This window comes from Xenopus tropicalis, chromosome 9, assembly GCF_000004195.4.
Source record: "Xenopus tropicalis strain Nigerian chromosome 9, UCB_Xtro_10.0, whole genome shotgun sequence".
Classification (NCBI taxonomy): domain Eukaryota; kingdom Metazoa; phylum Chordata; class Amphibia; order Anura; family Pipidae; genus Xenopus; species Xenopus tropicalis.
Genome location: NC_030685.2, coordinates 24,877,766 through 24,895,557, shown reverse-complemented (window position 1 = coordinate 24,895,557; position 17,792 = coordinate 24,877,766). Strand labels below are relative to the sequence as shown.

The following is a 17,792-nucleotide window of genomic DNA, read 5'->3' as shown; positions in this document are numbered from 1 at the left end:
CCTTATGTAGTTGGCAGGTGGCATTTGAATTGCAAAGATTATAATGCCCCAAATTTCTACATATTACTTCCAGGCCTGCCCAATTTAAAGCTGCAAACACACATAATAAAGAGATTACAATTGTCACACCCCTAGTAAAAGTGCCCAAAAATTAATGTAGCCATAGAAAAATTATCCTAAACAATCAAAGTACCTTCCTGCTGCCTTCCATAATCCAGTTGATTCTTTTCTGATACAGATCAATAGCCCTAAAAACACAAAAATGTAATATATGTTTAGTAGAATATAACATTTTCATGATGCTAGGCTAACATGTTCCTAGGTAACAATACATTATATTGTATACTTACTCATGTAGCTTAGATTCAAATTCATTAATTGTGTGGGTAGAGAATTCAAGATGTTTGGCGCCCTTTTTAGCAGGTTTCCTAAGAAATTGATTTCAAAAATATAATAAAGCAATAAACATTAGAAAAATGTAACTCTACAATGGGTTAAACAATTTGGCAAACTGGTTGCCACCACAGAAGCAATACAATCATACTCACATTACGATATGCCCCATGTTCAGAAGATCTTGTATTGTTAGTTGCATGGAGACTATGCCCAGAGAGTGCAGCCATTCTTCCGATGATTGCATTTCCTTTATCCTGTCTTCTGTGCCTTTCAGTCTCTGAAAATCATTATAAAAAAGGTAAGGGGGTGGCATTTTAATACTTCATTTGTACCTGATATAAAATAATATATTGTGTCATTAAGGCTTTTTCCATGTGTCAGTTGGCCCCTGTTTTTCATTTTGTTTGTACCATCACTTTTGAAACAGATATTTGAAACTTAATAACTGATATATGCCTACCCTAGACATGGGGGCTAAGATATTGCTGCAAAAAACAAACTGCACACTTTGTAAAAAATGATTCTGTGCTCATTTACCTTAAAATTGCATAATTATTTGTATTTGCTGATCTTGTCAAACTGGGAGATGTGCAGATGGTAATGACTCCTCTGTATCACTAGGGGGCGCATAACACCTTTGCTGATGAATTAAGAAAAACCGAAGAACAATACAAAACTATAATGGAGACATGCTGTCCAGAGTACCAATGGGAAAGAAAAGTAATGAATATTATATAAATTCCAGCAGGACAAGCTGTTTAACTCTTGGATTTAGCATACAGTTCAGCTGGAAAGTATATGATTAATATATAATCCATTTGCTGTGATGTGGAAGTCTATCCCTATGATTTATGCCAAAAAGAAAATGTCATCGCAAGCACCTTTCAACATACACTCAATGTCAATTTTAAAGGTTATTTGTAAATGCAGTTGCAACCTGTATTTTTAATCCCTTTTTGCACTGCTGGTTTGTCTCTTGAAAAAATGTAGCAAAAGTAAGCCTTGCATGTCTCTTCTCAAAAAAGCCTGCTAGTTAGCTGTATCCTGCTACATTGTATCAAAAGTCAGAACTACCAGGCCAGAAAATAGAAAAGGGACAGACAGATCCTGTGATCAAAAGCTAAACTGCATCTTATACTGTATACATTGCACTGGAGAATATAGTATGTAATTTGCTTAACAATGTTTGCCTCTTTCCAACTCTCAAATAGGGGTCACTGACCCCAGCAGCCAAAAAAACTATTGCTCTGTGTAACTACAGTTTTATTGTTATTTATACTTTTTATAACTTTCTTACTTAGTCTTTATTACTTTCTGTTCTTTCCCTAACTATTCTTTTTCCAGTCTCTCATTTAAAACACTGCCTGGTTGCTAGGTTAAAATGTTAGATTCTAGCAACCAGATACAGGCTGACTGGAGAACTGATAAACAAGGTGGGGAGATCATTTTCTTTTTTAAAACAGGCAATTATTGATGGTCCAGCTGTAATGAAATTCCATGCATGATGCACTAATGACCACTCAGTCAGATTGCAACACATTATCACATGGGAAATCAGTCAGCAACGTGGCTTGCAGAAATCCTTTATAACTTAGTCCTAGCAGTTTGGGCGACAATGGGTTTCCAGATAGGGAATCCAATACCTGTACTCTATTTAAAAATAAAATGTTTTTAACCCCTGAAAATTAAGTCTTGGGGTGATATCCTGATGATTTAAAAAAGAACAAAAAAACAAACAAAAAAAACCTGCCAGTATTCCTTTAAACTCCGTGCAGCTCAAGCCCCTAATTTAGATGGGTTAGGGAAATGCTGCTGTGCCTGACAAAATGCTGAACACATTGCCATGTCTGCAAATTGTATGCGTGTACATTACCAAAAGGTATTTAACAGAGAGGTGCAGCATTGTGCTGAGCAAAATCATAAAACACAATATACAACACTTATCAGACTTCATTTATCATTCTCTTTTAAGGGAAACTGCAGAATGTACACATTTATTGCTAATAAATAAATTGCATTAATAAATCAGTTAATTGTATGCATCAGCCATTGTTGTGAAGTGCAAAATGTGAATTGTCAGCAAAACTGCTTGGTTGAGCTGCTGATGGAAGTGTTTATGCTGCCAACCCACAGCCTCATGTAAACCTGCACAAATGGATCATTTTTCAAAAAAGTAGGATTTATCATCTGCATTTTTAACTTAAAGGGGAACTGTCATATTTATTTTAAGAAGTCCATTCTGCCCTTTCTGTTTTGCCAATATATTAGTTTGTGAGATCCTTAACCTATCATGTATTTCCAACTGCAAATAACCCACTTGATTCACTGACAGAGCATATGCACTCTGATTGGTTGGTTCCAGCATGACTCACCAAACTGGAATGTACTACTGATAAACAGCATGGTTGGGTTGTTTGTAGCAGGAAGAAACACACTCAAAACCATTTATATCTCAAAATCTAAGAAAAAAAAACCAAGAAAACCTCTTTGTAAATTATAATTAAAAGGTATCTAAACACAGTTGCTCAATCATAATTTACTTGAATGTTTCCAGAACTACAAATCCCAGAACACTTTAATATATTATCAATGGTTAATGCATTCTGAGAGCTGTAGTCCAGCAACATCGGGGTTGTATACTTAAAGCAACATAGTTCAATAAAACTTTTCTCCAGGGCCCACAGCTGCATTAAAATGAAAACTAATCCTTCAAGAAGAATCCCAGCTGATCTGTAAAAATCTGGCTCCATGTTCTTTGTTCCTGCACCTGGAAGTGAAAGCTTATAAACAATAAGCATAGTTTTCCCAGCAATGATTAAGTACAACCTTTCTCCCCATGTCTGATTGCAGTGTAATAATAAAGAAAACAATCTATGTATAGTGGTATAACTACTGTAAAGCAGACACAGTGGTTGCAGTTGGGGCCTAGAGCATTTGGTCTGCTGTACAGTATTTCCCCTTTCCAGCCCTCTATGTACATTAAACTTTGCTGCCTACCGGCGGAAGAGGGAGGAAGGGAGGGTTTGGCTTCTGTGTGCAAGCCTGGCCCCCACAAAGATCTTTTATGGTGGGGCCAGTTGGATTGATATATGCCACTGTATGTCTCTGTATGTAAGATAACAGCAAGATGCCTGACATAGTGCTAGGAATCAGCATTCTCATTGGTGCTTTCTCTTGCATCTGTAATTAAGTTTTTGGTCAAGTTTTGTAGAGAACTAGGGGGCACAGTGGGGGACTTGGGCAACAGCTGTCTGTTTCAGGCTGGGTACACTAGTCACATTCCTTGTTGTTTCCTTGTATTTGTTGGTGGGTATCTTAAGTAAGTGCTCTAAATTCCTGTAATATTGAGCAGAATTTGTATGAATGTGGCATTAAACAGCAATGTCACAGACACAAAAAAGTGAGCCAGTACTACTTTGGGTAGTAGGTAAGAGCAATGAGCAAACCTTTGAAGTGCTTTGACACGTAAAATTTTCCCTGCACATATATGCACTTGAATAACAATAGGATACATTAAATAAAAATGGTAACACATAAAATTAACATTAGTCCTTAAAAAAAAACATGCACACCCTCTTGACTCTATACTTCTGCTTGCAGAAATCTCCACAAGTATACTTGTAGGCAAGAGGTGGAATTACCAGAAGATCCTGTGTTTGATTGACGTGAGTCACCATTAATCCATTATCATATTCCAGGTTGTTGATCTTCACATCCTTCCAGGCAGGCCTTGCTTTTATTGGAAGAGGTCTGGATTGGTCTTCAGCCTGTGGCCTTTAGTCAAACACAAATCGAGATATGAAAACTGGGTTATTATGTATTCTGATTAACAAATAAGTAAATATATTTACAAAATCCTTTAGAATATTTACAAAATCCCCATTAATTGTAACCATTAGCATTATTCATCTAATGAAAATAGCATTCTATATTTGAGCTTAGTTCAGTAAACTACATAATAAACGACATCATTTCCATAATGCATATGATACAGACAAAACTCCACCCATTATTTCTGAACTCGCCTCTTTTCTGGAGCACAAATCCAGAAGCCATTAGCATGTATGTATCTCTAAAACATACGAAAATTCATTGTCAATAGCTTGTTGTTCAGACATTGTAGAACAGGCATAGGAAAACTCTAGTATCTCTGTTCATGCATACAAGTGCCCATCAGGTCTGGATTAGAATTCAAAAAATCTTACCGCAGCCCCTCTGGCATTTGCCAGAATCCACAGATTACTAGTCCGGTCCTGGTGGCCATACATGTGTATAGCCACTAGGCTTGCCTCCATCCCACCCCACCCCAAAAAAAGCTGGGCAGGTAGTGATGTCATGGTGCGGAAACAGTAATGTCACTGGGTGGGTTGGTGATAACATGATAACCCGGGGGCAGGGTTATGATGTGGCAATTAGCGATAGAAGAGTCCTGCCTGGTTTTCTTAATTTGGAAAACCGGGCCAGGCAGTTTTGACCCCAATAGCCCTTCCAAGCTGGCTGGGTCAAAACCAGACGAGTAGCAGCCCTAATGGGCAACATAAATGTTGCTGTTTGTTTGGACCAACAGCCACTTTTCACTTCCTCATCTGCCGATGGCCCCCTGAGCTGCCATCTACACAAAGATGGTTGGGCTGTATGGTTAAAATCAACCAAACTCCCCCGCCAAAACACAGTATGTACTTTCTGACCACTTTAAAATAACTGCTCATCAGACATAAAATAAGGCCATAGAAATCATAAAAAAGGAAAATAAAAATTCTTACCAAGATGTTTTGAAAAACTGATCATTTTCCAAAATGTCGGCCATGTTTTTAGTGTGTAGATCCATCTGTGTGTCCTGCAAACTGCAACACAATGGTGCCATTATGACATAGTCCTTACCACCAATAACCAAATAAGTGAATCATCAAGTAAAGCACTCTGCTGCATCTATAGATGCTAAAACAAATACATGCAATGCCTGATTCTGGATGTGAAGCCATTTGACTAATGCTTTCAGCATCCTGATTAAGCATGTCCATTGTTTCAGGTGGAACCCTAAGGGCTCTGGTACACGGGGAGATTAGTCGCCCGCGAGCAGGGAGTTTTGCCGCGGGCGACTAATCTCCCCGTGTACCAGAGCCCTAAGGGTGAAGACACACAGAGCTACTAGTAGCAGCTACTTGTCGTGGCTACTAAAATAGACAATGCTGATCATGTACTGATAACTGTCTCTATGTGTGTTTTAGCGAGGCAATTCTCAGTATTGTCTATGGCAGGGTTTTTTCTGGAGGTTAGTAGCCATGAAAAAGTAGCTGCTACTAGTAGCTCAGTGTGTCTTCACCCTTAAACTAGTTAGGAGCAGGGCATTAAGCAGAGAGTATCTATAGAGGAAATGGACCCTGTGACTGTGGTGAGGCCAGGAGGCAGGTCCAGACAGGCCCCCCACAGGCCCAATAAATAATGACTGTCTATGGCATCTTACAGCTGTCCCTCTGGTATTTGCCAGAATCTAGAGATTGCCAGTCCGGGTCTGCCAGGAGGCATATGGTTACACTGACTAATAGGCAGTTTCAGTATATGTTTATGAAGGATGTCCTAAAATGATTTTGCTGTGAGGTCCAGTAATTTCTAGTTAAAGGATCAGCAAAACTTTTAAATAAGTTGATGTTTGAAATTTTGCAATTTACATACATTACTTTTTCCAGATTCAAAGGTATTAAGGGAAATGTGTTATTACAAATGAGTTTTGTTACAATGCCACCTGCTGGTCAGTTCCTAACCATGAAGTAGTCGAGGAAAATGTCAGGAGAAAGAAAGAGGGCTGGTCTGATGATCTTCTGGTAAGGAAAAACATTTGAAATCTTATATAACTTTTCTTAATCATTTCTAAACAGAGAAACATCAGATCAGCCCTCTTTCTTTCTCCTGAGAATTTTCTTGACTAGCTCATGGTCAAAAACTGACCAGCAGGTGGTGCTGTTGTAACAAAATTCATACATATAAACAGTATCCCTTATATTTTCGAATCTGAAAACAAATTATCAATGTAAATTACAAAAGTGCTTCGAACAGCACTTTTATCAATTTTACATTCACATATTTTAGGGTGAAGACACACGGAGCTATTAGTAGCAGCTACTTAAAAAAGACAGAGCTGATCATTTACTGATAATTGTCTCTGTGTGTGTTTTAGCAGAAGCAGTTCTCAGTATTGTCTATGGCAGGGTATTTTCTGGAGTTTAGCAGCCTTGAAAAAGTAGCAGCTACTAGTAGCCCAGTGTGTCTTCACCCTTAAAGGTTTACTTATCCTTTAAGCTGGGCATCAGAACACATTTGGGTAATGTAGGCTAATAGGATGCATGGGGTGGAATAATAGAATAGCAATGTATAACAGAAAGTACAATATGTAAACGTATAAGACATGAAGCTGGTTAAGTATCTAACTGTAAGTAAAGGGAACCCAAACTTCTAAAACTACCATCGCTTCAAAGAAATTGTACTTACTTTGCTCAGTGACTTAATACTCTTCCTGCACTTCTGGCAGGACTTTGATTTGAACTGAATTCAAACTGAATCCAAACTCATAAAGCCATGTTACTCTAACAGTGGTGTAAACCCGAAACTAACATTTTAGAGGATAAAAGATATTGGTATTCTAAGCAAATTTACAATATACAATATGTGTCAAAGCAATAAACACAGTTTTGCCAGAGATAACCAAGTCTGCCCTTTATCCCCATGCCTGATTTCAGTGTCATATAACAAAACCAAAATTACATGATAATCTATGTATGTAAGATACCAGCATGACATAGTGCTGGTGATTTTTCTTGCATCTTTAATAGAGTTTTTGGTCAGTAAAATTCTCATTGGTGGTTTTTCTTGCATTGGCAACTTCTACAGAAAATTAGAGAATGAGTAATTCTGGAGTAAAATGTTCCTTTGGCCACAACCAACCTTTGCTGGCCGTATAGTGAATATTCAGGGACAGCTGGGGTAAGGGTCGGACTGGGCCGCCGGGACACCAGGAAAAAACCCGGTGCCAGACCGACAGTGTTCCTCCCCTGACGCGTTAAACTTAAGCTCACTCAGGGGAGGACATTGGGCGGGGGTCCCTGTAGGGGGTTAGGGAGGCTCAGTGGGGGCCCCTAGGGGGTGCAGGAGCGGCAGTCCTGGTGGGCCCTGCACCCCCCAGTCCAACTCTGGCTGGGGTAGTAACAGCATAATTCTAGCGCCGTATTATTAGTTTTAAGATAATGGTAGGAATATATATGTATGGGACATGTCCTCCATATGCTTGGGACCTGGGGTTTTCCAAATAAGGGTTCTCTATACCAGAAGTCTACTAAAAAACATTTAAACATTAAACAAACCCAATTAGACTGCTTTGCCTCCAATAAGGATTAATTTTATGTTAGTTGGGATCAAGTACAAGGTACTGTTTTATTATTACAGAGAAAAGGGAATCATTTAACCATGAAATAAACCCAATAGGGCTGTTCTGCCCCCAATAAGGGGTAATTATATCTTAGTTGGGATCAAGTACAGGTACTGTTTTATTATTACAGAGAAAGGGGAATCATTTAACCATTAAATAAACCCAATAGGGCTGTTCTGCCCCCAATAAGGGGTAATTATATCTTAGTTGGGATCAAGTACAAGGTACTGTTTTATTATTACAGAGAAAAGGGAATCATTTAACCATTGAATAAACCCAATAGGGCTGTTCTGCCCCCAATAAGGGGTAATTATATCTTAGTTGGGATCAAGTACAAGCTACTGTTTTATTATTACAGAGAAAAAAAGGAAATATGTTTTAAAATGGATATACACACAATCACACCTACTAAATACAGAGGGACTCAGACTGGGATTTGTTGGGTTCCTTTGAGCAGCCCCAGGTAGCCATACCCCACCCCCCTTACTGTACAATTATTATCACCCACACATTTTCCAACCTCAGTTTCTCTTACACAGAAGCAATCAGATTTAACCCCAACACTAAACCAGAGCTATACTTTAACTATTTTGCTGCCACTCACAGCATCATGTGACCTGGCTGAGACTAAGGAAAGATACACTGTAGGGAGTATAGGGTGCAGCAGCTGCAGGGGAGACTCTATTATAGGGAGTTGGGGCAGATACTCTTGCATTGCTTGAGAGGAAAACTTCAGGGGGTTGCCTGCTTCCCCCCTCTGTGCAGCCATAACCTTATGGTAGTTATGTGTCTGAGCTCCATTTACCTGTTTAGTAGAACCAGAACATTTCCAGCATCTTGCAAATCCCTCAGGCTAAACCTCCGCAGGAAGCGATTGTTACAGACGTCTCCATGGTAACAGAGCAAACCATAAGCACGTCCAACAGGGGAACACCCTGTACTTAACATGCTGCAAATACATTTATTTATAGAGTAGGATTGTAATTGGTACTTGAAAATGACTGTTTGTTTAGAATTGTTTAGAAGTATAACTCCGCTATCTATCAGCTGATATGATTGTGTTTGTACCTGTATTTGTCCCCCTGTGTAAGTTGGTACAGTCCGTTGCTAGACGGGGTACTTCACAGATATGATACAAACTCAGGGGAATGCTGGGAGTTGTAGTTTATTAGTTTATATTTAAAGATTTTATATAAGATAGCCACAAAGTAGAGCTGGTAATTAATTTGATAAAGGGTTGTCATTTGTTTAGTTTGAACTTGACAGCCCAGCCTTTGCTAGTGCTCAGAGTTGCCAGCCTAGGGTTGCCACTTTTTCTGGAAAAAATAGCGTTTTTTTTTTTTGGCGTTAATAATTGCCTTTAAACAACATTTGGCTGGTAAAATACCAGGTGGCCTACATTTTTTATTATTTTGATAACTATCTGATCAAATTTTAGCCAGATACTGATCAGCAAACCCATATATGGACCGCAACAATAGGTCCTCTGCATTCGTTAATGTGGTCCCTGATCCGGCAGTGCCTATGCCCATCCTAGGTCCAAATGATATACCCCCTAGGTGGGCACATCGGGAGAAGATCTGCTCACTTTGTGACCTTGTCAAATGAACAGATCTTACAGAGAATGGCCTCCTTAAGACATTTTGTGCATTAAGCTACCAAGAAATGCCCTCCCCTTTAAGCAAAACAGGGATTGTTTGTCCATATATTTAAGCTGGCCAACTACGTCAAAGTCTTTCTTGGTTTGGCCAGTCCTACACTCGCTTTTATCTGATTCATTAACAATTCTACTGCTTCATTATACATTTAACAAAGGAACTGAGTTTTAGCTGCAACTTGCTTGCTTTTAAAGGAGACATACAGTATTTGATAAATGAGAAAAACCCTAATTTTGTAGGCAATTATGAATAATATACGGTGCTGGGTTCACTTTGTGCTAAAAATTAATCCTATCTGTAACAGAGTTTGAAATGAGGGGTGGGCGTGTCCTAACGGTCCCTGCCAGAAGCACAGTAGGAGGGGGAGAGCCAATCACAACCCTGCAGTCACACAAGCACAGACAGGCTTCAGTTCCCTATCAGGTCAGCCTAGCTGCTGATTGGTTCCTATCCTACAGTGCAGTGTACGATGGCCGCCGGCTCCCCAGCTCATCCAGAGAATTCAGCCAGCAGGAAGTGGAACAGATGGGCGGGGCTAGTGGGGTTTGGGGCGAATTTCACAATAAATCAGTCCAAAACACAACTTTTTAAGCACAATCCTTCTATATCTAGAGGAGTACAATTCCCTGGTACATTGTTAATTTTTATTGTCCATATATTGCAACCATATATTGGCCAGTTTGATGTATATTGCAATATAATCCCCGTTTTGCTTAAAGAGGAGGGCATTTCTTGGTAGCTTAATGCACAGAATGTCATATTGTTCTATATATATATTGATAATGGGTGAGTGCAGAGGACCTCTTTTTGCTGTCTTTATTTGAATTTTGTGGTCCCCCAGCCTAATGGTTTAAAATTTAGTGGTAAGCACAACTTTCCTATTATTACTATTACTATTTAAATATGTAACCTTGTTATGAGCTAAGGAGGCCTAACCTGAAGGCAGTTAGGATGAGATTTGGGGTGAGTGCTTATTTGCAGAGGTGCAGCTACCATGAGGCAAGGTGACCATAGTGTAAGAAATATAGATCCTTTTAGATCTTTACAGTACCATTCTCTATTCATTTTAACTCCTGAAGTAGCATCAAGGCCCACCACATTTGCCCTTCCACCTAAATCTATGTTTTAGATTTATATACATATAACAAATAAAATGTTTGCATACTGGTAATCTGAATTGTTTTTGGCTGTGTTGTCATATATTGAGGTTGCCAGTGCCATCTGAATTCATGAGGTGAAAATGACATGACAAATCATTGCTGTAAATCTGGAAGGCCTTGTGTCTCTGACTCTCCCTAAAATGTAGTGGAGATGTACTGAGCAATCTGCTTGTTTATAACTTCATTAGGTAGCTGATGGGGAGTTGGATAGATCACAGAAGGGTGCCTGGTGTTTAGCAGAATGCATAAGGTATCTATTTTAGCACATGCTGTGTGTGTCTGGGTTTCCTCCTTCTCTGACAATCTTTTGGCAAGAAATCACATTCAGCCTCAGCACCATTTTTGGTTTTCTTAGGGGTTTATTTAATTTGTATTTGCTTTCAATACCTCTGCAAGCTCAGTTATCACTTTCTCTACATTTTTCTGTTTTGATCAGCGGCTAGCACTGTAGAACATTCTGCTGCTACAAACACACAGCTGCAGGCATCTAATCCCATGACTTCCTTCTCATAATTCTCTTAAAGCTTCTAACCAAGCACCTCCACCAACAGCAGCTGTCCCCCCAGTATGATCTGTTCTATTCCAGTCCATCCTTTGTCTTTGCCCTTAATTCATGGTCTTTCTCACCAGTAAAAAAAAAGTAATAGAGAGGTAGAACTATCAAAATCTATATATCTCAAAGAGTTCCATGGACATATAAACAGATGTACAGATATAAACAGACAGATGGTTACATGACAATTTTTTTTAATAGGTGATGGAATTCATAGATTACATTTAAAAAATGGGCCCCTAAACTCTAAACACAACAAAATACACTGCTTATTAAAAAAAATTATATTAGAGCAACACAGTGTATGTGGCATAACAGGACATTGTTTTTAATATGTTTACAATAAAATCACCTGACCTGCCTTGGCATAAAAGCTTGCAAGAAATTTAATTGCAGGTCTACTGGGGCCAGTTTGGCCTGCATTGAAGGATTACATAGAAACAAGGCTCTCAGCTTTCAAAAGAATGCTGTACCTTTTTAGTACAAAGGGCCTTTGAGCTGGGTCAGACTGGCCCACAGGAATGCTGGGAAAATCACAGTGGACTCCAGTCCTACTAGGACCTGCCCATTACCTGCTGTTTTACTCTGCGGTGATCTTTCGGACATGTTTGGGGTTAATGAAATGCTTATCAATTTTGGTAGTGATTTTACTGTGTAAAGTTAATGGAGTGTTCATCTATTTCTGGGTAATTATGGGAAAAGGAAATGGCCCAAAAAGCACAGTGCATTTCTTGGGGTTCCAAGCTTCACTTTGCCTTTAGAGCCCCATATTTTGCTGTGAAAGCCCTGCTCATCTGGGTACATAACAGGGGGTGGCAAAAGCTGTAAAGGGTGATCGCAATAGCTGCAGTAGCAGGCATCCTTATGTGTTTAGTGGGCCCCAGGTACCCCATTACAACTGTGCCTTTGAGCCCCAAATTTAGTGTCTTCAGTCAGATCTTTAAGGTAAAATATGTCTAACAACTCACCACATGGAGAAAGAGCTCAGAGAGCGGATATCAATGGTTTTTTTAAAGAGCAGGCACCCCCAGGTACACATGCTTGAGGGGGGAGGAGGTTAAATATTCATTTTTAAGTTGGTTAAGTTTTCCTTTAAGCGTAAAAACCAAACACATAATTATTAGCCACACTTTTTATTAAGATTAATTAATTTTTTGTAGAACCCAGTTGTATATTAACCATTTGATAAGTAGAGGGTTATGTAAAGATGACAGCTTAGAAAAAGTTTTTGCAATAGACAAAGTAAAAATTAAGTTCTTTCATCTCTGAAGTGATGTTTCCTTTAAAAGTTATTGCAGATTAAAAAAGGGTTGATGGGTTGCCCCTGGGCTACTGCCCCTTTGGCAGATTTATTGTTTCTTTAAATTTATTTGGGATTAGAGGAATGTCCCAAGGGACCAATTGTTAAATAAAATGATGTATTGTATGTTAGAGTACTACTATAATAAGCATGAAAACACTGTCAGATATGAACTAATTATCCAGCATGTGGTGCAACCCTTGATATTTCCCCTCTATACACTTAGTGCTTGCCTGAGCAAAAAAGATCTATATGACAGCAATCAGCTTCAAGCTCTTGCATTGGCCTGCCTAGCGTATTCCACCAGATAATGGGTTTCTGATGACTTGTTTTATTCCCAATAGGGATGCAAAAAACATTGGCATACTTGCAATAAGCTCAAGTGTGATAGACTATCCCCAAACAACCCACACGTTCTGCATAGCCAGAGGCAATTGTTTGCCAACTACAGGACACAACCTGTCCCATAAATGAAACAATAAATTATCAAGTTGAAAAAAAAATTGATATACACTGGAAAAGGATTAAATGAAGAAAAGGTAGAGGTTCATTTTCAGAAAAACAAAGATCCTTATGAAGAACATGTAATTTCAAGAAGCACAATGGTGATCTGTAATCCTCTAGAGTTGTACCACAATCGATTCTTCTCATTAGCTAGTAGAATGCACATTGAGTGCAGTTTCATCATTAGTTACAAATGCTGACCTCAGAATTCATCATTCCTAGTCTAGTTTTCTGGGGCCCGCAAACAATGGGTGGATAATGCTATAAAGGTATTTACTGGTTATGTCATTTAGCACAGACCGCAGCCCATTTTATTGCAGGAATTTAGTACACATCAGTGTGATAACTAGGGTTGCCACCCTGTTATTTGACCAGCCTAGCCGGAAAATTGGCAACTAGGACAAATGCCGGTATTACAATTTGCCGGTAAATTTGTAAGGCAACCCTACCTATAAATCCCTCCCTTCCCTGACTTTGAGCCCAATGAGCCCCTTTTAAATAGAGAGTTTATTGCCCCTCTATTTCCCCACCCCATGATATTATCGCTTGCCCCCCAAAATTGAAGTCCGGTATTTTAAAGGGATTCTGTCATGATTTTTATGGCGCACTTTTTATTTCTAAATTACACTGTTAACATAGCAAATAATTCACCATTTAAAATTTTATTCTTGAACCAACAAATGTATTTTTTAGCTGTAATATAGGTGTAGGCGCCATCTCAGTGCATTGTGCCTGAGTCTGAGTTTCAGAAGGAGCCAGCGCTACACATTAGAACTGCTTTCAGGTAACCTATTGCTGTCGAAGTTTTCCTTTATACAAGAGAAATGTAGAACTATTTGTATGACCCACCCAGGTAGAAGCAGATTCAGTTGAAGGTAGAAGACATATTTGGGCATTAAGTGCCTATAGTCTATATAGGAACAGTATGATTTGCAATAATACATCACTTTATAAGGTCACCAAGTGTTCTACTCTCCACAACAAATAAATAGGTTGGGGGGGGGGGGGGTGGAGGGGCAACATTGGATGCCATGTTAGCAAGCACAAACATTTCATGTATGTTTTTGTTATTTCTAGCACAAAAAAATTGAAACCACTTTACCTTTAGCACTTACTGTATAGGACAAGCTAATAAAACAAATTAGCAGTCCACAGATGAGCCCTTTGCATGCAATGCTGTATAGCTCAAAGGCTACATCTTAGATTAGCGTTTCTTCAGCAGTTGAGAGATGCCAGTGGCTTTATTAGAAACCATGTGGGATCTGAGGTGTGAGTCCTTTACTGCCGGTACCTTTTGGGGTGGAAACGTATGCACACCTGTATGGCTCCCACTGAGATCTATACCAGCAGGAAAACTCCAGCTCAGAATCTGTCCCATGTAATATTGGCCTCTACACTTGAATTAGCACTCTTCCGTGCCTGTACTCATAGCCACTATGCCAGCACACAGGGCAGATTTTGGCACAAAAACGCTTATTCATGTGTAGAGACAGATTCACAGCCAGTTTTTACCCTGCAGGCTGAGAATCTGCAACGTGTGGCGTAAGCCTTGGGGTTTGTTTATATAGGGCTCATTATCTCTCTTTAAAGGACAAGGAAAGTCAATCTATGAAGCACACTATTAAATATTGCTGTGTAAAAACACTATAATTCTGGCTTGTCTAATGAAAGATTTACAGAGATACACCTGCTACATTCTACATACTTGTTTCAGTGAACGGCACCCGCTTGCTTTGTTTCGTCAGGACCGTACCCCCCCCCCCGTCCGATCTCTCCCCCCACCAGCACCTGCTTGCCGGCTGTCCTTCTGTGCCGCTGCCGCTTCTGTTCTGTGCCACGGCAACCGGACGCTAGGGGGGGGGGTGCGCGCATGCGCTGTCTAAGGTCTCAAGTCGCCAAATCTGGAAAAGAGTGAGGCATTATGGGAATCTTCTCTACCCTGCTCAGCTTTTTTTCTAACTGTTTGGCTTCAGACCTTCTGAACAGGAGAAATATGGGGAGACTTAAGGGCACTATTGAGACAACTGAAGGTATGCCTGCATTTTGAGATTAACTCTTTACTACCTCCTTCTCCTTTAAACAAATTACCCTATTTACATGTAAAGAGTGAGAGGTATTTCATAGAAAAACAATTTTCCATTAATGCCATTTAGGTGCAAGCAATGTCTTGGAATGCGGGTACTCAGGTGTTTCACCATATTATCCAGTGTGTCAAAAATGTTTGTGCATGATTTGGAAATCTATACATCCATTTCTTGCAGAGCAAGAAATCCATGGAAATCTGATCCACCTGCCTGAACCCAGGCTAACACCATGGGTCCGGGTGCAGGCACATCAATAAGCTTTTTAGAGCAAATTCTTGCCTGCGGATAAACACAAATGCACCCTTAAGCTGGTCCAAACGAGCAGATATCAGACAGATTTGGCGATGTGCTGGTTGAAGGATTGAATTATAGAGCAAGTCTATGGGGACACTTTTGATGAGACATCAACATGCAAATACTGTCCTTACCTGCTGGGATTTTCAAACCTGCCAGATATTGTTCAGACGGACCTTATGGGCTAATAACATGCCGTGCACATCCAGGCTAAGTAGAAAATTCTTATCTGTACTCAGGGCACCTCATAATAATCCTTACTATATAAAATGTAGAGCAGCGGTTCTCAACCTGTGGGCCGGGACCCCTTTCACATATTTCCAATGGCCTTGGGAATAATTTTATGGTTGGGGGTCACCACAACATGAGAAACTGTATTAAAGTATCACAGCATTAGGAAGGTTGAAAACCATTGATGTAGAGTGTGCACGCACTTATCTGACAAATACTGCATGTTATTGAGTATGCGTACTGATTGCTATTGTCATGCAAGCCATAACTACTGTTAAAACATTTGAAATCTAAATTATTTTTAACCTAGCGACTTTAATATTCCTATGTACTGGTAACTGTTTCCTTTTGTGTCATATAATAGCTGAACAATAAGAGGCCGCGGGCAAGCTCCCTCCTCCCTAAACATTAACAGGAAAAAAAAAAAAAAAGGAATTTGCTTCCCTGAGAATGTTTTTGCCATAGAACAGCAAATACCATATCTTAATGTGTGAAAGCACATGTGGGTGTTTTAAATACTCTCACAAAAGCACTTTGGATCTAAATTATTTCTTTTGTTCATTTCTGTTAACTATTGTTTTTCCATATATTCATGGATAAATACTAAGTATCATTACACCAGTGCTGTTTACTGGTATTTGCTGGTTACTCCTCAAAAGCAGTCACACAGGTGTCTTTGTCTGGTACCTGCTATTGAGTCACTTTTTAGCAGTAAAAAGCCCTGAAAGAAACCCTACAGAAGCATTTGCTTTCCTGTAGGGGGCACAGTTCCATTCACAGCTGAAAATTCAAGCGCAATGGGTGCATCGTATTTTACAAAAGCCCCTGTATTATCTAATGGCAGAGGGCAGCAGAGACTGCAAATACATCTTCAGTTGTGATAATGGTAAGGTTTATACAGGTATGGGACCTGTTATCCAGAATGCTCGGGACCTGGTGTTTTCCGGGACATTTCCGTAATTTGGATCTCCATACTTAAGTCTGCTAAAAATCATTCATCAATCAACATCAAATATTAAATAAACCCTCCATTGATGATTAATTATATCTTAATTAGGATCAAGTACAAGGTACTGTTTTATTACTACAGAGAAAAAGGAAATCATTTTTAAAAATTAGAATTATTTGCTTATAATGGAGTCTATGGGAGACGGAACTTTCTGGATAACGGGTTTCCGGATAAGGGATCCCATACCTGTACAAAACCATTAACATTTCCATGGAAGATATTAAAAAAAGGTTGCTGAACCTGGATTAACTTCTTTTACCTTAACAATAATCATAGAGTTTAAACATTGCTTTTTATTTATACCCATTTGCTCTAAATATCTCCTTTTTAATCAAATGCAGACAAAGACCTACATAAAATGCTAAGAATACGTGACAAAGTAACCAAATGGAAAATAAAAAAAAAAGCTCAGACAAAAATAATTTAAGAATGTTCATCTGACTGATAATAAATTAGTCATAACAAGTAACACACAATACAGAACAAATGTATTTACATCATTTTGACCTAGTAGTGACGTCTCCTGTACCATACTGTTTTAAAGTCTATAGCTGTGCTTGAAGTTAGCGCTGGTTAAATTGCTGTGTTGTAGGCAGAGCTGTCTTTAGGGGGTCCAAATGGGGGGGGGCGCTGCGTGATTATCAATTGTAGGAAGGAAGAGTAAAGTGATAATAGGGCAAGATAGTAACTAAATGTACATTAGTGATGCCCAACCTGTTGTCCTTCAAGCTTTGACCAAGTTCAAGTCCCAGGGGGTGCCGAGCATAGATCAACAGATGAAAAGCCACAGGATGAACACTATTAGTTTTATATGTATATAATAGGCCCGCATCAAGTCCATTTTGCCTACAAACGACAGCCCTGGTAGTGAAGTCAGGAACAACAGTGGTTGAGGGTATATGTGGGGTGGGTGAAAAGAATTTTCAACTGATATGAAATATACTACAGGGAAGTTCAGTTGCATGTAAAATTGCCCCTTAATGTTGTTTAATTTACTTATGGAAGTGGGAAGGGGAGAATACACATTTGAGGCCTGCTACAGTGGGTGAGGTAAACTGAAGACTTCACTAACAGGCCTTCAGGGAAATGGCTTTTTCTTCTAGCGAGTTCCAGTTTGCACGCCACAGTGATTTCTGAAGCAAAGCATTTAGCGTTCTCTTCCAGGAGCTGCTGCTTGTATATA

General features: G+C 39.4%; 1 protein-coding gene across 2 annotated transcripts in view; it reads right to left on the bottom strand.

The window, feature by feature from the left end:
* vwa3a (von Willebrand factor A domain containing 3A) overlaps positions 1-8,700 on the bottom strand; it is a 38,589-nt gene extending 29,889 nt beyond the window's left edge. Inside the window, exons 1-6 of one of the 2 annotated variants that reach the window (XM_002931981.5) lie at positions 8,622-8,700; positions 5,160-5,240; positions 4,038-4,170; positions 549-673; positions 351-428; positions 194-248 (exon numbers count right to left, since the gene is read on the bottom strand). In XM_002931981.5, the coding sequence (XP_002932027.4) occupies positions 194-248; positions 351-428; positions 549-673; positions 4,038-4,170; positions 5,160-5,224 (456 nt within the window). In that variant the 5' untranslated portion in view covers positions 5,225-5,240; positions 8,622-8,700. Of the gene's footprint in view, positions 1-193; positions 249-350; positions 429-548; positions 674-933; positions 1,176-4,037; positions 4,171-5,159; positions 5,241-8,621 lie in introns of those variants that run through there. The other variant, XM_012971297.3, reaches the window with a different exon arrangement.
* Positions 8,701-17,792: the final 9,092 nt, after the last annotated feature.